At 35.2% G+C, this 23,292-nt stretch overlaps 1 protein-coding gene across 1 annotated transcript in view; it reads right to left on the bottom strand.

The window, feature by feature from the left end:
• Window positions 1–751: 751 nt before the first annotated feature.
• The window catches only part of LOC149531623 (uncharacterized), a 46,618-nt gene continuing 24,077 nt past the window's right edge, over window positions 752–23,292 (bottom strand). The window contains exons 8-11 of the mRNA XM_089808376.1: window positions 23,144–23,281; window positions 3,463–3,573; window positions 3,196–3,338; window positions 752–1,362 (exon numbers count right to left, since the gene is read on the bottom strand). Of these exons, the coding sequence (XP_089664502.1) occupies window positions 1,131–1,362; window positions 3,196–3,338; window positions 3,463–3,573; window positions 23,144–23,281 (624 nt within the window). The 3' untranslated portion in view covers window positions 752–1,130. The remainder of the gene's footprint in view (window positions 1,363–3,195; window positions 3,339–3,462; window positions 3,574–23,143; window positions 23,282–23,292) is intronic.

Genomic DNA, 23,292 nt, shown 5'->3' with positions numbered 1-23,292 from the left:
CTTAGGAGAGTTCTTCAGTATGGGCAGCAATTATAAGAGGTAAGGATGCCCTTAGATAGAAGAGGAGAAGACAGGAATGGAGTGTAAAATTTGTAATTAGAAATCCAAAGTCATTATTGTGCAGAGGTGCAGAGGCAGAGACAATGGAACTCGTTTGTACACTTGTTTTAATTGTCAATTCATTACATAATATGGGTAGTGGCAATTGCAATCAGCGTGCCCTTATTTGGAGGGTCTCTAAAGTAAATATGATGTTCGCTTTTGATCTCTCCATCTTTTCTACTTCTCTTGACTGTCATCATCCGTTAGTGATTTCAACAGCAAAAGCTGAGAAAATACCGATCAGACAATTTTACTTGTATTTATAACGCTAATCATACTTTTCACGGTCCTGCCAGTCACTTATGTTCATATTGGCCTTTGACGAGCCTTCGTAAATGTTTGTTTTCCCCTTGGTCTTGCTGTCTCTGCATATGCTTGTTTTGAATTTTAACAGATTTATGACATAACGTATTCAAATTTTCCTTTGATTCTATGTACTTTTCAGACAAGGGGCTAGGACTGAAATTATAAGTTCATTTTTAAAAATAATTTCACTTTAATCCTCACAAAAACATCCATAGCCATGACATAAAATGAGCGAGAACAGTCTATACTAACGTTTTGTATTTTATAATCGGTAGAGTGGATTTCATCAAGAAATCCAACTACATCAGAAGTATTGCCACTACTATTGAAACCAAGAAATTGCTTTGCCAGGAAAGTAGCCATATCAAATTAATTGATAAGCAGGTAATCATTGTCCACATTTTCCTTTAGAGAATACTCTTTTTGAATATGAACATAGAAGTATCTTATTACTTAGGATAGCTAGAAGCTACTGTAATGTGCTTTCTGAATTTTTCTCTTCAATAAAGATGGTTGGTAATACTTTACATATGAATATGTATCATACAAAAAAACAACTCCAGCTCGAGTTTATAAGAACCAAAATTTGTTGCAGAATAAATGATAACATAAAGGTTGGTAAATTTCAAATCTTTCCTTTCAAAATACAACCAAAAAATAGTAGGGGTAGGTGAGAAACTATGGTGAATTTAGAAACTCGATCATCTTTAGCCATATCCATATCACCCTTTGCCATAATTTGCACGTTTGATTGTCATTACTAATTCCTCTCTCTGGACTTCAACTTCTGCAAGCTTCAGGCTCAGATTTGAATAACGTTCTCGCAAATCATTCAATTCTGCTTCAAGAATAGCATTCTTTCTCTTATAAGCTACCAGATCATTAACTATTTGATCGATTGGTACATAACTTTGAAGGGTGGTTATATGAACATTTCGCTCCTGCTGTAAGAAACTGGAAGATGAAACAGAGAAATATGAATTCTAAATGTCATAGCTCTAAAAACATTAATGTTGATCAAATTAAAATGCATACCCTATGGTTGGGTGAGAAAAGAGGCTAATAGTAAGAGGTTTAGTATATTAGACCAAACAATTAATTACAAGCAACAACAATCCAATTGAATTAAGAAAACAAAATAAATTATCTCTCAAAACATAATATGGTTTTGTTAATATCAAACTCGGAGAGAAAAGACAAGGTATCATGGAGAGAACAAGTCCTTGAAGACTACAAGGGAAGCACACAAGGTGGGCCCATACAATCCCTCAGATCTTTGTGACATGGAGATTCATGAGATGAAAACCATTAATCCTGGAAGTTGATGCAAAAAAGGGATTAAAATGAAAGAGGACACACATACTAATAGGATGGGAGTCAAGACAACTAGGGTGAAATAGTAGCCCAAGGAGTAAACTGTAAAACGAAATATTCATTTAAGTGGGCCTAAAGAAAAAGCCTACTAATGTGCAATCCTCGCTGCATAACATGCTTAACATTCACACTACGCCCATGAATAATAATAACAACAAATAGCCATAGAAATTTGGTGATGGAGCTCGTTGTGTTAATGACACAATCCAACAGCTAACGAGGTGGTCTCATAGGACTAGCACAACCCATTAGGCCTTACTGTGACATATAAAGCCTCATTTTGTGAGTCCAGTCCCTTCATAAATTATTCTATCTACTGATCACATTGCAATGAAATTCTCAGACTATGATCAAGCACACGTGTATAAATTGTGATTAAAAGCTAGGCGTTAAATAATGTAAGGAAGATGGTAGAAGTTATTACGAAACACAGCCCCTAGCAATTGATTTCAGCAGACATGGCAGAAAGAATTTGACTCAAGCAGCATGTACCCCATGGGACTGCCCAAAGGATTATACTCATAACAAATCTTCTGTACTTACCTAATCTAGCATGAACTGAAATTTACTGCAAACAAGCTCAACTTGACTATTATTTTTTATTCAAGGTAAAAAATGACTAGTGTAGTCTTCACAATCCATGGTTTACGAAGGAATCTTGAAACAAAGCTCAGGTAATTATTTCCTTCCAATGCAGCACTGTCTGGGTGTCCTTTTGAAAATTTGAAGCGACTTCCTATGTCATGCCCTCTACTATCTCCTATGTCTTGAAGAGGTCAGAGAGTGTTTATCACAATGGACATGTCTTCCAATGCGGGTGGGGTGTAATGGAAGAACAGAAAATCCTTAATTGATTTGATTCCATTCTTGACAAGGAAATTGAACCATGGTTTCTCTCAGTGGGTGAGGAGACTGTTGAAGGGAATGATTATTAAAAGAAACAACCTATGTTATTTCCTACACAACCTGGTGTCCCAAACTTTCTAAATGAAGATTTGAGTAACCATGTCACATAAGACTTCAAATGCAGGTTGGTTTCTTTAGTCCATTGCTTTGTGTTATTTTATGCTCAAGGCATGATTACTATCTGCAGAATAAAAACAGTATAGTTCAAGTGGTATGCTAATTTCCATATGTAATCTATATTTGCCTAGCACATAATCCTATCCCTTGCCAATGAAAATTACAAATGTAATAGAGAAAACAAAGTTAAGTTTCCAACATCTTTGAAGCCTAATTCAATAGAATATTGTCCTTGGGTGCATGTCACATTAGGGCTCCAAATCATTCCCTCAGAAGGTTTGTAGATAATATTTGTGTACTTGTCAAGAAAAGAGATCATATTAAATATTCGAATGGTTTATCTATAGTACCCAATGACCCATATGAAAGTCACGTGGAATTGTTCATTACCTTTGGAGCTGTATCTGGTACATGCTATTCGCCTCTAAGGCCTCCACTAATTCTGCTTCCATAGCAACAACTCTTTCCAGTATGTTGCCTCCCTTTGCTGTTTCCACGAATCTTGTAAGTTGAGTCTCAAGCTGTTTATTTTCCTGAAAGATTATGGGCACTAGCATTTGAAGTTCCAAGAGGAAATAACTATTTAAAAATACAATGAAAAGCATAGAAATCATCCTATAGAGGATGAAAAATACAAGTGAAGGATCGTATGGAAACCTCTTGGAGCCTGTATACTTCTTTTTGGAGGAGCTCGTGTGCGGCTAGCTTTGATAAAAGTTCATATTGTTTCTGCAACAAATCAGAGTTCTGCTTTTGCAATCTTATAAGCTGCTCAAATTCACAGATAAACACATTGACATCCACTATCAGACCAACAAATGGTGTTGGAAGAGATGAAGGAAATTAAATATCTTCTAATCAAGTTATGTTTTACATCCTAATAATCGAAGTCAAAGCAATAGATTGTGAAAAATAATTAAACAATTCTCAGTGATTCACATTAACTATAGTCCATCTTTAGACTGCATGTATGAATACATGTTCTTCCCTATTGTTGGGACTGAAAATTGCATGCTTCATTTTAGTCACATTTTGAAAATTTTGGAAAATCATGTCCTAAAGTGCCTTTTATGCATGTGGTCAGTTGGTAGCTTGAGGCCTAGATGGTGTTTGAGTGGCTTAACACCTTTCATTTGACATATGCATATGATCCACAATGTTATTTTGCCATCCCGAATCATTCTGTGAAGTCCCATTTTGAGCTAGTGTCAAAATTTGCAATTCTACCAAGTGTCAAATAGCGATCAGAGGCCCAGTTTGCATCTGAATATCTTTTACCCAGGACTGTTTCATGACTAGTCACTTTGGGGATGTTTAGTGTCCATAATAGAGAACCTATGTTTCAATTTTCAAATCATTTCGAATCCGTTTGACTAGGTTTTGCACCCCGCAAAGTTGGTCATTTACTGTTTTGTGCATTTAACTAGTAGTTCACAATTCTGGGAAGCCCTGTTCGACCAATCATATCTTTGACCCAGTTGACCCAAATGAAAAAATTCTTTTTGCATTGTGTTCTAGGGGTAAGACACTTCATATGTTCCAATTTTGAGATCATGTCGAATCCATTTGATCAGTTTGCTAACATGATCAAAAACCCAGTTTGCATTGTTTTGTTACGGCTAAGGTATCCAGATTGATCCGTACCCCTGTTCGACATGTTATAACTTTAATCCTGTGATTGGCTAGCCTAAATGGATTGTACCATTGTGTTGTGTCCTAGAAATCCTTGAAGTATGCCAGTTCTTAAGTCATGATGAATCCATTTGCATACTTTCTTATGTCCGTACATTTGCCAAAAATCACTTTTTGACACATTTGCCAGTTAAAATTTCCGAGTGCCTATTTTCGGAAATTCGCCAAATGTGCCCTGTGATTCTTCATGAGCCCAAAACATGGAATTATATCCTCTTCATGGCAAAGAACTTATATCCTAGTTTTCAAAACCCCAAGTGATCAATAACCCAGTTTATAATGCCGAACCCGAGCCCAGTTTATGTTTTTTAACATTGTTTGCCTGCAGAGTAATTGAGTATGGATGTTCGGCAATTAAAATCTCTTGACTGGGAATCCATCATGGGTTGAAAATTTGCAGTGTGATAGAGTATGCAGGATTGAACACTCATGCCGATTTTCATGGCCTGGTTACTTGATTGAGTTAGTTTTTACGGCCACCTGGCGGGCCTTCAGACACAAATTTCACACTAGTGCGGAAATGATTTAAAATGAAATTTTAAATTGATTGTTTTACATACAATCATTACAATGCTTCACTATAGTCATTGCCATTATCTTAGTTCACTAAATGTACGAGATTGGACTTTTTCTCAATGATAAAAGAATCAAATAAATGTGAAGTGCTATTTGTTTTGACAATATAATGTTTTAACACAAGAAGAAAACTAAGAAAATGTGCAGATGCATTGAGCAAAATAGAGGGCTTTCATGCCATAACAGAGGCATCACCAAGAAAAGAGTCATTCATCCACAGGCAAGGAAGAAGGGAAGCACCAGCTGAGAGTCTCATGTTTTAAATAAGATAACCAGCAAGGAACTCCATGTGTTGGAGCAAATCACAGAGCAGCCCACGTTTTTGGGGCATCCATATGTTGCAGGGCATCCAAAGAGCAGAATAAAGCTTACAAAAGGAAATGCCACTGTCCGAGGCAATAGGAACAGCAAAAGGCTCCACATTTTGGCACAGGGACCATGAAAAATGCATCTCACACACTGAATGGAGCCCCACAATTAAAAGGCAAGTCCATGGCAGCAAATAATGCAGCAATGCACGTTTTTGAGAGGGGCCATGTGAGGATAAGTGCAAGAATTTACACAATGGGGAGGCCCATCAGAGATGGCACATGATCCATGTATGAACAAGGGAGCTATTCACTACAGCAAAAAAACATTGAAATTGTTTTATCCCATATTCATTGTGGGAAAGAAGTTTTGATTATTTAAATACAAATCTTTACCAATGCTTAGTGTCAACAACACAAAAGCTTTTGTAAAGCCAAAGCTAGTGCACATGGGTCCCAGTCGGCTAGAAGGAATGAAGTAAATTTTGAAAGAAAATGCATGCCCAAATGATGACGTCAGCAACTTACAGGTGGCTGGAAAAGTCAAAAATCCGGCAGGTCGTTATGTCGCTTGCCGAAAAATCTCAAAAAATCCGGCTAGCGACATAGCGAGGTCGCCGAAAAACTCAAGAATCCGGCAAGAGTCAAATCAGCGAATTAGCACGTGACACATGGCGATATGGTCAAACCAAGTTTGACCCGAGTGAAACATATGGTGGAATTTTCAAAGGTTTTTTAAAAAAAAAAAATTTAAATTTTTTTCTAAAAGATCACGTGGGGTAGATTTTTTAAATAAATTTTCACTTATCATATAGTTTGAAACTATATAAAAGTTAAAATTTTTGCAAAACTACATGGAAGTCATGAACAGGACTGAGATTTTCAAAAGGCATTATCTGGGGCAATTTTTAACCAAATTGGGCACTCCAATATACGATCGGAACCAGGAAGATCTGAATTTTCCGAATTTGAGGTTGGTTCTTGCATAGGTGCTCACCAGTTCGAGTTATAGGTCAATTTTTGTTTCTTGGGGCATTGGCGACAGAATGAGCAAACTTGATTTTGGAGCATCAAAATTGGTTAGAGGGAAATTTTAAAAGCTTTTCGGGATCTGAATATAGAGAAAAATCAACTCTCAGCAGTTTTTTTTGCATTTTGGAGGTCACTGTGAACTGATTTTCACTTTTTACATTGAGTTCTTTTTTTTTTTCATCAAAATCAGTTACATTATTTCATCATTAGGTTGCTGAGATATTTGATGCTCTTGAGAGGTAAAATGAAAAGATTTGATTCACCAGTTGAGGGGAAAGATTAAAGAGTTGTTTTAACCTGTTAAGAAGGTTTTCTAGATAGACAAGTGTCAATTGCAAATCAAATCCGGGAATTGCCTTCTCCATACATATTCTGTCTTCTTCTCTGAAAAAAGGTTGTTGGTTGGTTTTCTTTTTCCAGTTCTTAGAGCTCTGCTCAGGCTGTGAAAGCCACACACCCAGCATATCTTGTATGAACAGCATATGGATTTCATAGATAGTTCTGATACAGTAGTGTGATCTTGTATCTTGTTTTATGCATTCCTAATGTACTTATTTCAAGGAGATAAATACAATGTGCAGAACGTTTTGAATTTCAATATAATTCTGTCTCCTTTCTTGTTGAATTTGTAATTTTATATGTTCAAGAACAAAGATCTTGAACCTATTTGCAATTGCTCAGTTGTATGTTTGAGGTTTGCTTGCCTTTGACTCAAGGAGTCATATAACTGCTTGTGGTTTCAGATAGGGTTGCAGATTCATTGAAAAGGATGCGTGAAAGTATGGGGTTATATTGGATGTTGTTGTCTGATTCATAAGGTGAACAGACTGAACATGAATGTTTCTACATATGCCATATGTTGAGTAATGTTCAAGGATGCATAATTCTGGAGTATAGGATTGCCCAAATGGATAAGGCACTGGTCATTTGTAGGATCATTAAGTTTTTGTTGCATATTGGACATGCTGTCTTTTCTCAATATAAATCAATCATTTTCCCTTCATGTTGAAGTGGACATTAAAGTTTAAACCCTCACTCAGTTTATGAATAATATAGGTTTGCACCTAGCTTTTGTAGAATCTGTGTTGTTTCATAAGCCATTAGGAGATATTAGGGGTTTCAATCTGCTTTGTATTAGATTCAGTGTATGCTTTGATAACTGGTACCATATAAGGAATCTATAGATTCACCCACCTAGGTTTTGCAGAGCCTGAAGTGCAGAAGGAGTATAGCCTTATAGTTGGCCTGGTGTCTGAATGGATGTGTCGATAATGGGAGTTAGCTGCCCCTAGATGCATCTTGTTTCATCAGGGTAATTGGAAATGGGTAACGTTTTCAAACACCAACACCTATCACAAAGGAAATAAATGTAATAAATACTATCTATTATAACCCCGACTCAGTTCGACACAAATCCTGATTTCCCCATCTGAGTTATTTTGTCACATTTTACATACATGCTCATTTCACATTTCATGAAACAACTGTGGTAGATTATGTTGATTGGTGGCATGTATTTAATGCTATTTCATTCCCAAGTGTTGGCCTTTTCACTCCTAATATAGGAAAATGACACCTTCAGTGCTGTTACGATTCTATCATTGATGGAGGAGCTTCAGCACCTTATAGAATACTATATATATTCTTTTGATGGGTTACAAAGCGTGATTTAACATATTGATGCCTTAATTTCCAGATAAAAAATCTATAAATTACGGCATCATTATTATAAATTGTCAAAATCTAATAGCTTTAATTATATATTCTTAGCTAAAAACAAACCCGAGAGAAAATAGCAGCAGCCAAATTCATATTTGCAATATATTAACCGATTCAAACATCAACTGCTTCGGTACAAGTTATCTATCTGCTCATGCAATATATGTTTCCCTTATCTTCAAAGGACCCCACGTAGGTAGAAGAGCTGACTTTGGATGCAGATGGTGCTAGCTCAAATTTCACGACCATTCTAGATATCCTGCGGTGAAAAGAAATTGTCACGATACGAAGAAAACGGCTCTATGTCACGACTCCCGTTAAAAGTGGAAATATGGATGAACATTGGTTGCTGGCAAACAAAGTTTTTGTGTATTTACAACATCAAGTAGTTGATTACCTAATATCCATGCCTTGATCATGAAGTCTTCAGTAATCTTCTATGTTATAATATTCTTTTGAGTCATGTCCAGAACTCAAAATCCTCCGCCCAAATTCAAAATGATGTGTGATGTCTTGGAAATCTCTCTCTGTGATCGATCAATAGAAAAAGTTAATGATGACTGCCATCGAAACGCATATAAGTGAAACCCAATTATGATAAGTTTCCTGACTTTCCACTTCATCAATGCAGAGAGTCAAACCCAGCTAATGTATTGATGTATATCCATTAATATTTAATTTGGAGCTGGATACTCTAGCATACCATCGAATGAGAATGTCATATCTTCTGTCTGCCTGTTTCCCCACAAACCCCTTTTTAAGCACAACGAAAGGAGCCGTTGATGTTTCGCTGACCGTCTTTAGGACAGATATCTCACTATTCTTTTCAGGCTTCCAAACCTACATATCTCACTCTCTTTCCCAGGCTTCTGACAAAAGAAATAAAATTTGGGACACTCTTAAATCAAATGGAAAAGAAACCATTAATCATATCATCTTCTTCTGGAGAGTCACGATTAAATAGTAACTTTAATTATTTGAGCCTAAAGTCATTTTAGGTCAGTTATTTAATATTACCTTTTAATTTATATTGGATAATAACTTCAGTTAATGTAAGCCTAAAGCCACTTCAGTTTGATAATATAATAGAAGCTTCTTATTTTTGTTTGAGGTAATGCTATGGATCTGTATCTGCTGCTGATGGGTCCACTGATGTTAGTGGTGCTGCTGGTAGAGATGCTCCTCTATCTCAATTTTATATAGTTAAATTTGGTTATTTTTTCTTTATTTTAACCTTGAGATATAAAATGGGACATGAGCTCAAGATTACTCATCTACAAGCAATCCGGCACCAAGATCTCATGTTAATTTTAGAGGCCAGTATGAATTCTCACCAGAAACATTGCGCTGCATATCTACAACTGCTATCTACTTACCCGTCTTGAAAATTAGTCAAATAATCATCTTTATCAAATGGAAACAAACTTACCATGTTGTCTCTTGTTATTGTTCGAAGTTCACTGCGCTAATTTAATTCCCACATTTCCTGATTCTACAACAAAGTTGAAGAACGAATAACCATCATGAAAATATATCATAGCAGAAAGACATAGCTTGAAGATGATTTTGAAATGTGCAAGCAAAGCTTTTGACTTCTTCGTTGCCACTACCTTCTAGGACATCGTTCAATGCTTTCAACACTACCTTCCTCCAGTCAATAGTGAACTCCAACTGTCTTGTTTAAAAATCTTGACTGTATTTACCAAGATAGTGCAACCACAGAATTCCCAATATCATATATATGTCTCATCAATCCCAACCACATAGAAATCACAAGTATGGGACCATCTAACTGGATGTTTAGCTGTGGTATAATCTTATTGCAACTTGTTTTGAATCATTTGCCATCTTGATTTTAATTCCTGGAATGTCCTCAAATTGAATTCTTCATCTCACTATGAGATCATCATCAATGACATTGTAATCAACCTTTGTCCCTTTACTACTCTTCTTACTTGGAAAGAATGATGTGTAGATCCCCTTGATAGGCTGGCAATGGTACCACGTGCCTCCTCGTGCTCACTTCTTGAGCTAGTATCTTTTACCATGTTCTCTTCATCAGAAATGACCTTGATGCAGTATATTTTTCCTTTTCCAAGGCCCCTATGACTTGGTTCATGGCAAGTGAAACAAAAAATTTATTCTTCCGCAGCTTGCTCCTGGAATCAAAATCTAACTTAGGAGGTATAGGTTTACATGGATTAGAGACTCCTGTACCCAATTTATCATCATGCTTTTAATCCTAGGGCGGCATTGCCTTTGACCGATTTCTAACCTTTGAAGTTGAAGATTCCATGGCTCTTGCCTCTTTAATCACATCCTATAATGTAGAAGGGTTAAGGGCCTTAATCCAACCCTTCAATGGATTGGGCAGTCCATCTATGAATAGCGCGATCAACTGTTGCTCTGAAATGTCAGTCACCAAATACTATAATTGTTGAAAATGCGCAATGTAAGCATCTACAGAGCTCCATTATTTGAGATGCGCTAACTCATTGAAATGCAATTGAGAATCTTTTCGTTAAAAGTTAAAACAATTGCTTTACCATTCTATGAATTTGGCATGAGAATTAATCTAGTTATGGCCTAATGTGACCATCCCATGATGGTGCCATTTGTGAATGATACCATCCAAATGAAGTGCTGCATATTTGATGGTGTTTATCCTCTGACATAGGATCTAATTAAAGATATGTTTTCAACTTCCGTACCCATCCTCTTGCTGACATTTTGTCTGACTTGTCATAATATGGAATGAACAATTTACCAACCTTCTTCTGCATCTCTTAATTGTGTGATCTTCTTTTAGCATCTATTTCATTCGTATATCCATGTATTCCCGAAAAGAAATCTATTCCTGAATTTTCGAACCCAAATTCCTCCAATCTTGGAAGGTTTGGTCCTGCAACTCTGCTTGTGTTGGTTCATTTTCCATCGCAGGATTCCTCGATGGAAAGTTACGCATCAATGGATGGCTGATGCAACTCTCTCCTATTAATTAACTAATCTACCTCCGCATCCATCAATCCCTCCATCGGGTCCTGCATTATTCTCATTAGTATTCATGTTCATGATGAACCAAGTCATCATGGTGCACATTTGGACAATGTTCTCCTATAAGTTCTGTTGAACCCTGGCCAAATCATTAAGTGCATCTCTAGTACTAGGATCAGATTGATTTTTATCTCCAATGTTTGCATCAATTGCCTCTTATTTCCTGTTGCATCCCAAAATTTTGACCTAATTTTAAACTTGCCCATAACTGTTGGATTTAACGGATTATTCTTTCATGATCATGTGAAATAGGTAGTTATCTATATATGTTGTATTAATTGTAATGAAGATGGTTGTTAACCATCAACTGTTATTTGATATTAGCAATTGCTTAATTTTGAAAATATGATTAATAATTTAAAGTCTTTTTAAATGCTTATGTGAAATTATTATAGAATTATTATTATGGCGGAAGTGTTTTCATGGGTGATTGCAGGAGAAGATGAAGGAGGAAGCATTGCTAAACGGGATCATCAAAATGGGATGCTCGCTTAGTTCAATCATCAGGATTGGTAGGTATGACCTTAAACTTTTTTGGTAAGGACCCAACGACTTGAACATAGGATACATTTGAGGAACCCACATGAGCTATTATGAAAATAATCTAAGAAAACATAAAATAATCTAATTAAAATATAAAATGTACCTCAAGGGATTTTAATTGATCTTTCATCATAATATTATAATATATATGTATATACATACATATCAATATAAAAATGAAATGGCACCATTATATTATAATAACTTAATAAAATGATGTCACTCCATTCATACATTTACATGAACGTATGTAAATATATATTATAAAAATAAACCGAATTATAATTTTTCTAACACTTTCTTCCTTTCTTTCCAATCGATTTAACACTTGACAAATTTGAACTGACAAATAATCTTTTATGTTACGAAAGCCAAGAAGGCACAACTCTTTCCTTTAAGCTGAAGCTGTGTATGGAAGGCAGACATCCTTTAAAATTCCACCCGACTGCCTTGTTGCATTACAATACATTCAGTAATTACATTCCGCCTTTCCACCCGACTGCCATACTCAAATTGCCTCCATCTTTAAACCCAACTCCTCCCTCATTCTATCACATAATTTCCATGCTCTTAGTTCCGGTTTCATAACCTTCGAACCTCTGTCAACTCGGAATTTTCTGCAAATATAAGTGTTGACGTCTTTGTACATGTTGTCATACATATTTCTTCCTTCTAAAGTTGAAGCCGCCTTTATACACTGAGAGATCAACTGAAGAAGGGCAAATATCTAATGTCCAACAAAGCTCAGGCAAATATACCAGGTAATGTGAATGACCAGTCTTCCATGTTGCTATATTCCTTTCATAACCAATAAAACTTTCCAATTCCATAACAATAGATTGCAAGTTATATTCATTTCTTGAATAATCATAGGAAAATGTTATTATGATTCATAGTAAAGTACCAAGTCATGGAATCATAAATTATTAGCCAATGGAAGTTAAATACAGAGAGTTTATTTTTCTAAGTCTTTAATCACAAAATGTGAAATGTTGGAAGCAATCATTTTCCATAAATCAACAAAGCCAATTGCTCTAGGAATCCGAAACACCTAGGAGGCTAGGACTCACCAGTTGTTTAGCCATGGAAAAGGTTAAGAGGTGAGATGAAATCCTACAAGGATAAAGAGAATAAAAATCAGACTTGATAATTTAAAATAAAATATATAAATCTTACTTAATAGCTCATGCTCATCCTTGAAATGAACCCTGTTGTCAAGTCGAGCGGTGGTGATCGGGTCGTTGAGCCCATCGGAAATCCTTGGCCAAAGTAGTTTATAGGCATATCTTCCATCTAATGATCACTTGATGTTAGTGGCGTTAGTTATGCAAACATGTCTATTTCATAACTATGTAGACATTCTAAACACCAGGATGCTCAGGTTGCTGGACTAAGAACATCCCAAGCCCGATCCTAAGGTAGGGAGGGCCTTTCTAAATAAATAGATTGTGTGGGGATAAGTATGGTTCGAGGTTGGGAGGTTAAGCCTATGTCAATGCTTCTCCTCTCACCAAGTTAAGGCTTGCACACCCAGCTAAAGATCCTCCGGATGATACTTGTATGTTTTCTTTCTTTCTTTTCTTGATAAGCATTTACTTTACTTGTATGTAGAAAGGATAGTTCAATTATTTTCAGATGATCATTAATCTAGTTACTTTTAGATGATCATAAATATAGTTATTTTTAGATGATCATTAAATTAGTTATTTTAGTTGATCATAAATATAGTTATGTTTAATTAATCGTTAATCTAGTTATTTCAAATGATCATGGATACAGTTATCTTTAGTTAATCATTAAACTAATTATTTCTAGATGAACATTGATATGGTCATGGTTGTTTCAGTTAATTGTTAAAACAATTAATATCATATGAAAAGGATTTCAGTTGTCTATCTTTGAATGTTGGAAATTCTTTTTTTAACTATCTTTGTTTCCGATATGAAAATCCATTTGTTACATATGGTATCAGAGCGCTAGGTTCAACACTGAACCTAGGGCATATTACCTTCTATGTAAACCTGAAATTTTTTAGAATAATTGTACAGGATGCAAGTACGTAAAACGCCCCGCAAGAAGGCTTGACATCCCATCTTCCCTAATTTAATTAAAAACATGTCAAATTTTGACTATACTTGCTGCTCCATGACCCAAGATAACGAAACTTTGAACCAAGCATTGCAACCAATGAAGAAAGAAAGAGTCAAGTGGACTCCCGCTAGTAAAGCAGCATATAGGAACAAATTAATTTAAAACTGGAACTCCCATCAAGGCAACTCTCTTCTGCATTTCCACAGATCCTGGATGGTGCGGGATATGTATAGATCTGAGTTAGAGTTGAATGCTGAGAAGCAAGATTAGATTTTATAATGTAAACATCCTTAATAGAGGAAATTTTTGTAAATAAGGCTGCCATGAATGCAGCAGCAAAGTGTTAAGTTAATTAAATAAATTGGTTTAATTTATGTGTTTCATGCATTCGCAAAACTCTTTTGTTGTAGGTACACTTAAAAAATATATATATGTATATATAGATTCAATAAATTGACGCAAATTTTGTAAAATTCACAGGTTAAACCAGTAAACAAACAAAATGAACAGCAACAACATTGCAGATCATGACATGGTCCGTGAAAACACACAATCATCCACTGATTTGCTACTTCAGATTTTGCAAAAAACGCAACTGAAGTTGGATAATATGGAAAGGAGAATGAATGAGATGGCAGCCCAGATGGGGCATAACCATGAGAAAACACAATCATCACCTCCTCTTAGAACAGAGACAGAAGTCTCTAAATGTTTTATATCGCCTAAGCTATTAAGTAGATTTCCAAAGAGATCTAGTTTTATGGCAAAACCATGGACAGTTGAATATGCAAACTAGTCAAGGGCTAAGGTAGAGCAGTGTCTATTTGAGGCTCAGGTTGATTTTTCAAATTTCTCTATGGAATTCAACTTGTATGTAGCACCTCTTGGGTCTTACGACATTATCATAGGCATTAATTGGCTCAGTGAACATAAAGCCAAGGTGGATTGTCTTGCCAAAACTGTAAATTGTTTGGATGATCAAGGTAGACCCACAAGTATTATAGGGATTAAACATAAAATTAAATCAAAACAGATATCTGCCATGCAACTTAAGAAATATGGAAGGAAATGTTGTGAGATATTTGCAGTAAGAGTTGAGGACATGAGAGAACCTAAAAACACCACATATGGAGATGACTACATTTTTGAAGATGGGGAGATCAGAGAAAAGTTAAAGGAATCTTTCGAAAAAAAATATCCCTATCTAAAAAATTATCAAGATGTATTCCTTGAAGAGCTCCCCGATCTACCACCTTCCCGAGTCTTTGATTTTACGATAGATTTGATACTAGGAGCAGAACCCATTTCTCGAGCACCATATCAAATGACTACTACAAAATTAATGAAGTTGCAAATACAACAACAAGATATGTTAAACAAGAAATTGATCCGGCCCAATATTTCACCATGGGGAGCCCTAGTGTTGTCTGTTAGAAAGAGGGATGGGACCATGAGATTATGCATAGATTACAAAACGCTCAATAAGGTTACCATCAAGAACCGGTATCCACTTCCAAGAATAGATCATCTTTTTGATCAAATGAAAGGTGCAACAATGTTTTCAAAAATTGATTTGAGGTTAGGATATCACTAGCTTCGTATTAAGGACGAAGATATTCACAAAACTGCATTTAGAACTAGGTATGGACATTATGAATTTACAGTGTTGCCATTTGGGTTAACCAATGCTCCAGCAGCTTTTATGAACTTAATGAATAGTATATTTCAAGATTGCCTAGATAAGTTTGTGCTAGTTTTCATAGATGATATTCTAATCTATTCAAAAGATGAGGAAGAACATCAAGAGCATTTGGAAAAAGTTTTACAAAGGTTTAGAGAACATAAATTATATGGAAATTTGTCTAAATGCGCTTTCTATCAAAAGAAAATTCAGTATTTAGGGCACATTACATCAGCTTAGGGAATAGTCGTAGATCTATCAAAAATCAAAGCAATTAAGGAATGGCACAACCTAAAAATGTGACAAAAGTTAGAAGTTTTATGGATTGGCAGGGTTTTATAGAAAATTTGTCAAGAACTTCTCCAAAATAGCTTACCCGATTACATCACTTCAGAGAAAGGGAAAGAAATTTGTATGGACAGAAAAATGTCAATCGACTTTTGAATACTTGAAGGAAAAGCTAACTACAACACCTATACTACAAGTACCTAACCTACAAAAGGAATTCGTAGTTATAACAGATGCATTAGGAGAAGGAGTAGGAGGTGTGCTGATGTAGGATGAACAAGTAATTGCATATGAATCTAGGAAATTGAAAAGTTATGAGCAGAATTACGCACCTCATGATCTAGAATTAGTAGCTATTGTATATGCTCTTCAAATTTGGAGAAATTATTTGATTGGAAAACCTTTTACACTATGATCTGACTATCATGGCCTGAAATATATCTTCACTCAACCAAATCTAAATGCTAGACAAAGAAGATGGCTGAAATTTTTAGCAGACTATGAATTCAACATAAATTATATTAAGGGCAAGGAAAATAAAGTGGCAAATGCCTCAAGTAGGAGAAGACACATTTCTGCAATGGCTACAATAAACTTCAGATTAAAGCACCAGATTTTACAAAATCTAGAGCATGATGAATTTTATGCAAAGATCAATTTAGCACATATCAAGGACCCACAAGATTCCAAGTATTGAGAATTTAGTCTAGAAGAGGATGGATTGTTAAGATATCATAACAGGATTTATGTACCCAACAAAACTAAATTTCAAAGAATGATTCTGGAAGAATCTCATTCAACGCCATATTTGGGACACCCTGAGGTAACTAAAATGTTATCTGATATAAAACCTCTATATTTTTGGAAAGGAATGAAGAGGGAGATAATAGAATTTGTGGCAAGATGTTTAGAATGCCAAAGAGTGAAAGCAGAACATCGATACCTAGCTTGCCTTTTGCACCCTAATGATGTACCAGAATGGAAATGGCAAATAATTTCTATGGATTTTGTACAAGGATTACCTATGACACGAAATCGACACAGTACCATTCTAGCAATAGTTGATAGATTGACAAAAGTTTCTCATTTTATACCAGGAAATCTAATTGATGGAGCACCGAAAATTGCTCATAAATTTATGAAAGAAATTTTTAGATTACATGGAATCTTAGAGAAAATTATTTCAGACAAAGATGCTAGAATAACTTATAAATTTTGAACATTATTTTCACCACTAGGTACTAAACTAAACATCAGTTCAGCTTATCATCCTGAGACAGATGGTCAAACAAAAAGAGTAAACTAGGTATTAGATCTTTTGAGAGTTTACTGTATGGATCGGCAATACCAGTGGGAAACATATTTACCTTTGGTAGAATTTGTGTATAATAATTCCTATCAGTCTACCATTAAAATGGCTCCCTTTGAACCTTTATATGGCCGCAAATGTAGAACTCCTGTCAGTTGGAATTGCTTGGAAGATAGAATTATTATTGGACCTGAGATGCTTAAAGAAATGGAAGAACAGATAATTTAGATTCGTCAAAGATTGAAGGAAGCTAATGATAGACAAAAGAGTTATTCAATAGCAAAAAGAACAGCTAGAGAATTCTCAATTGGAGAAAAAGTACTATTAAGGGTAAAACCTCAGAAGAGTACTATCAAATTTGGTAAGAATGCCAAGTTAGCCTCAAGGTATGTGGGACCCTTTGAAATATTGGAAATTGTGAACCCAGTAGCTTACAAAATTGCTTTACCACCAGCCCTTGCCAAGATGCATGACGTCTTTCATGAGTCATACCTTAAGAAATACATTACTCATCATGACCATATAATTGATTGGAACCTATTACAGGTGCGAGAACTAGGGGTGGTAGAAATAGAACCACTCTGAAAACTCGAAGGCGTAAGCTACGCTTACAAAATCGGGAGGTGACACAATGCAAGGTCCAGTGGGATCAGTATGTAGAGGACAATGCCACTTGGGAGGATTATCGCGAAATTTTTCAAAAATACCCTCATCTTTTCTCTAGAGTTGGAATTTGAACATTTCCTTTCTTTTCTTAAATTAAACTGATTAGGTATTGTTTAAATTGTTGTTGTGATATTCATCGGGGACGATGAAAAATTTAAGGGGGAGGGTATGTTACATCCCAAAATTTTGACCTAATTTTAAACTTGCTCATAACTATTGGATTTAATAGAATTATTCTTTCATGATCATGTGAAATAGGTAGTTATTTATATACGTTGTATTAACTATTAATGAAGATGGTTGTTAACCATCAACTGTAATTTGATATTAGCAGATGCTTAATTTTGAAATTATGATTAATAATTCAAAGTCTTTTAAAATGTTTATATAAAATTATTATAGAATTGTTATTATGTCGGAAGTGTTTTCATGAGTGATTGCAGGAGAAGATGAAGAGGGGAGAAGCATTGCTAAACGGGATCATCAGAATGGGATGCTCGCTTAGTTCAGTTATCAGGATTGGTAGGTATGACCTTAAACTTCTTTGGTAAGGACCCAACAATTGAACATAGGATACATTTGAGGGACTAGCATGAGCTATTAAGAAAATAATCTAAGAAAACATAAAATAATCTAATTAAAATATAAAACGTACCTCAAGGGATTTTAATTGATCTTCCATCATAATATTATAATATATATGTATATACATACATATATATATATATATATATATAAATGAAATGGCACCATTATATTATAATAACTTAACAAAATGATGTCACCCCATTCATATATTTACATGAACCTATGTAAATATATATTATAAAAATAAACTGAATTATAATTTTTCCAACTCTTTCTTCCATCCCTTTTATTTTTTTCCTTTCTTTCCAATCAATTGAACACTTGCCAAATTTGAATTAACAAATAATCTTTTATGTTATGGAAACCAAGAAAGCATGACTCTTTCCTTTAAGCTGAAGCCATGTATGGAAGGCGGACATCCTTTAAAATTACACTCGACTACCTTGTTGTGTTACGATACATTCAGTAATTACATTCCGCCTTTCCACCCGACTATCATACTCAAATCAACTCCATCTTTAAACCCGACTCCTCCCTCATTCTGTCACATAATTTCCATGCTCTTAGTTCCAGTTTCATAACCTTCGAACCTCTGTCAACTCGTAATTTTCTACAAATATAAGTGTTGATGTCTTTGTACATGCTGCCATACATATTTCTTCCTTCTGAAGTTGAAGCCTCCTTTATACACTAAGAGATCAATTGAAGAAGGGCAGATATCTAGTGTCAAGCAAAGCTTAGGCAAATATACCAACTCATGTGAATGACCAGTCTTCCATGTTGCTATATTCCTTTCATAACCAATAAAGCTTTCCAATTCCATAACAATAGATTGCAAGTTATATTCATTTATTGAATAATCATAGGAAAATGTTATTATGATTCATAGTAAAGTACCAAGTCATGGAATCATAAATTATTAGCCAATGGAAGTTAAATATAGAGAGTTTATTTTTGCAAGTCTTTAATCACAAAATGTGAAATGCTGTAAGCAATCATTTGCCATAAATTAATAGAGCCGATTGCTCTAAGAATCCAAAACACCTAGGACTCACCAGTTGTTTAGCCATGGAAAAGGTGAAGAGGTGAGATGAAATCCTACAAGGATAAAGAGAATAAAAATCAAACTTGATACTAAATAAATAAATCTTACTTAACAGCTCATGCCCATCCCTGTAATGAAACCTGTTGTCAAGTCGAGTGGTGGTGATCGGGTTGTTGAGCCCATCGGAAATCCTTGGCCAAGGTAGTTTATAGGCATGTTTTCCATCTAATCAACGGTGCTAGTGCAAGCATATCCGTTTCATAACTGTGTGGACATTCTAAATACTAGGATGCTCAGGTGGCTTGACTAAGAACATGCCAAGCCTGATCCTAAGGTAGAGAGGGCCTTTCTAATTTAATAGATTGTGTGGGGATAAGTATGGTCCGAGTTTGGGAGGTTAAGCCTATGTCAATGCTTCTCCTCTTACCAAGCCGAAGCTTGCACAACCAGCTAAAGATCCTCCGAATGATACTTGTATGTTTTCTTTCTTTCTTTTCTTGATATGCATTTACTTTACTTGTATGTAGAAAGGATAGTTCAGTTATTTTCAAATGATCGTTAATCTAGTTACTTTCAGATGATCATAAATACAATTATTTTCAGATGATCGTTACATTAGTTATTTCAGTTGATCATAAATACAGTTATGTTTAGTTAATCATTAATCTAGTTATTTTAGATGATCATGGATACAGTTATCTTTAGTTAATCCTTAAACTAGTTATTTCCAGATGAACATTGATATGATTGTGGTTATTTCAGTTAATTGTTAAAACAGTTAATGTCATATGAAAAGGATTTCAGTTGTCTATCTTTGAATGTTTGAAATTCTTTATTTAACTATCTTTGTTTTCGATATGAAAATTCATTTGTTACATTTCTAGTTTAAGCCAAGATTCGAGTTATTTCAGCTAAGGCAGTAATGATGAGTATTTTTTGCTCATACTACGTTTATCCCCACATCCTCAGGCTGGCAAGATGCACAACTTTGATACCACTATTACCCTAACCCAATTCAACACAATCCCTGACCTCCCCAATTAAGTTATTTTATCAAACAATTTACATACATGCTGATTTCAGATTTCATAATGTGATTGTGGTAATTTATGTTGATTGGTTGCATGCATATAATGCTATTTATTCCTGACTGTTGGCCTTTTCACTCCAAATATAGGAAAACAACACCTTCGATGCTGTTACAATCCTATCATCCATGGAGGAGCTTCAGCACTTTATACAATCCATTAAGAAGATCAGAACTGATCTATACAATCTACATTCAGAAAACCAGTAATCCATCAACCATTCAGCATCTCTCAGTTTATCATTAGACATCAAGCGATTGACAGACATCAAGGATTTGGATCAAGATCATATATTTACTTCAGGCAACTCACAATCTTCAGCATCAGTTTTGTGAATTCAGTAATATGCAGTATGGTGATGCCTTATAGATAACTCCTCACATAATGATGAAGGCAATAATGTGTAGATAACATGATAGTATATTTGATATATAATCTCTCATATGGCTGTATGCAATATGATAATATATTTTACTCTTTCTTATATATTGTGAAATATTTAGATTTTCTAATTTATTCATCAAATTACTGCAAGCAATCATGTGGAGCTGAGGAAGGAAAATACAAGGAGGGAAAACTGATATGAGATCATCTTCTCAGTATGCCACCTCATGATGGATGGTTGGTGGCTTATCTCATGGTCCAAGGAGATCAAGGTATATCTTTCCCTTGGGCTTAGATGAGAGGGATACTTCAGGCACCTTATTGTGGTTCCCCTCGCAACTGCTACAATGGTTGATTATTGAAATGAATTTAAAGAAGTCTCAATGATAGGAGCGTGAATAAGGTGGCATGAATAGGGAGGGAAGAGAGAAGCTTTCTCATTAAGTATGCCACCTCATGATGGATGGTTGGTGGCTTATCTCATGGTCCAAGGAGATCAAGGTATATCTTTCCCTTGGGCTTAGATGAGAGGGATACTTCAGGCACCTTATTGTGGTTCCCCTCGCAATTGCTACAATGGTTGATTATTGAAATGAATTTAAAGAAGTCTCAATGATAGGAGCATGAATAAGGTGGCATGAATAGGGAGGGAAGAGAGAAGCTTTCTAATTAAGTATGCCACCTCATGATGGATGGTTAGGGGCCTGCCACATGTGGCTAAAGGAGATGGTATATACGCTCTCGGACTTAGTGTGAGGGTTGCTTCAAGCAACCTATCATGCCTCCCCATCCAAGCCCTATTATGGTTGAACTCCAATAATGGATTATAGATATTTCATGATTATTCAAACTAAGATGATTATGCATATACATGTGCAATATGCTATTTGTTCTTCAACGCTAGTAGAAATGATTGGTTTTATGAATTATATTTTCAATGATTCTCCGACATGATTGCAGGATCTCGACCAGGATTCATCTTGCTTAAACAGTTTTTTTGGTAAACTTAATCCCTAACAATACAACATTTCTTGTTTCTATTGAGCTTGTGATTCTAGGGCAAACTTAGGGCAATGCCAAAAGGAGATATGGTAGTGAACATCCAAAGACTATCTCACCTCTCCATTACAGGAACAGAGTGAAGTAGTTTTCTTCAAGTTCCTTTTCAAGAACTCCTCTAGGTTTCTGAGTATACTTTTATACAGCATTATATTTTCCATTTGTCTAGGACTTTCTAAGACACGGATCCTGTGATCCTGTATGATTGTAAATCTTCTTTTATATGTCTATTTTATGGTTTCTTCTTGGCCTGCAACTTAATCACAACAGCTTCATTGTAGATTGCACTATATAATTTTACCTCATTTCTAATACACAGTATGGTTTTTAGTTGAGAAAAATTGCATCAATAGTATAAAATTGGTAAAATAAAGTGAATACGTCTAATTGCATTCCTCATGAAGTCTTCAACAGTCAAGCTTTGAAAGGAACTGATCAAGTATAGTGTTAGAAACTTTTATTAGTTGTTGAAGCAAATGCATTTGTAATGGACATACCTCTATATTTGGCTATTTATCCAAGACAATGCCAATCTCTACAAATTAAAAGCAAGCTGTAACATCTTGTGTGATTGGATAAGAATTTATCTTGTCAATAACAGCATACCAGATTGAGCAACAATAGTATATCTTTATACATATGAAATTCTTACGCATATTACCTTAGAGATGACCAGACAATGATCATTTTACTTGCCTTTACTGTTATAGGACTATTTAATTAACTTGATGATTTCCAAGTATGCATAGCCAATGACAACTTCTAATAAATACCCACAAGCCAACAAGTGAATAATAAATAGATACAAACAACTTCATGAAATACAAGATGTCATTTTGCACTAACTACAACAAGCTGATTGGAAAACTACAAGTTGGATTTCATTGAAAAATAATGACTATGCCCTTGACAACAAATGGAAACATAAGTATGCACATTGAGTTTGGTGGGGGGTGCAACATATTATTATGGAAATATTTTTTACAGACAAGAGAAGACTCACAAGTAAAGAAAAGCAAAGCAGGGTAACGGGAGGGACTGCACAAAAGTTGCATCTTAAGGGAACTAATTTTTTTCTGTAAAATATTAAATACAAATATTCATAGGCTTACTACTGCAAATTAAAATGGTGTGAGCAAGAAAAACCTATGAGCACTTCCATTTGGGATGTTTCCAACTAGCGAAACCCAGAGAAAATGGACACAAGTAATTTACCTCAATTTGCAACTGATCTGTATCCGAGTCTAATTTCGCCTGCATAAGTTGATGATTCATTTCCTCCAATTTTTGAATTTCTGTGATTAGAGTTTCTTCTTTCTCCTCGAATTGCTTGATACATGTTTCCAACTCACTCTGCTCATCAC

The sequence above is a fragment of the Cupressus sempervirens genome, chromosome 11 (assembly GCF_028749045.1).
Source record: "Cupressus sempervirens isolate cs-2001-9-10 chromosome 11, ASM2874904v1, whole genome shotgun sequence".
Taxonomy (NCBI): Eukaryota; Viridiplantae; Streptophyta; class Pinopsida; order Cupressales; family Cupressaceae; genus Cupressus; species Cupressus sempervirens.
The sequence above is the reverse complement of the archived record's forward strand: the minus strand, read 5'-3'. Positions and strand labels throughout refer to the sequence as shown.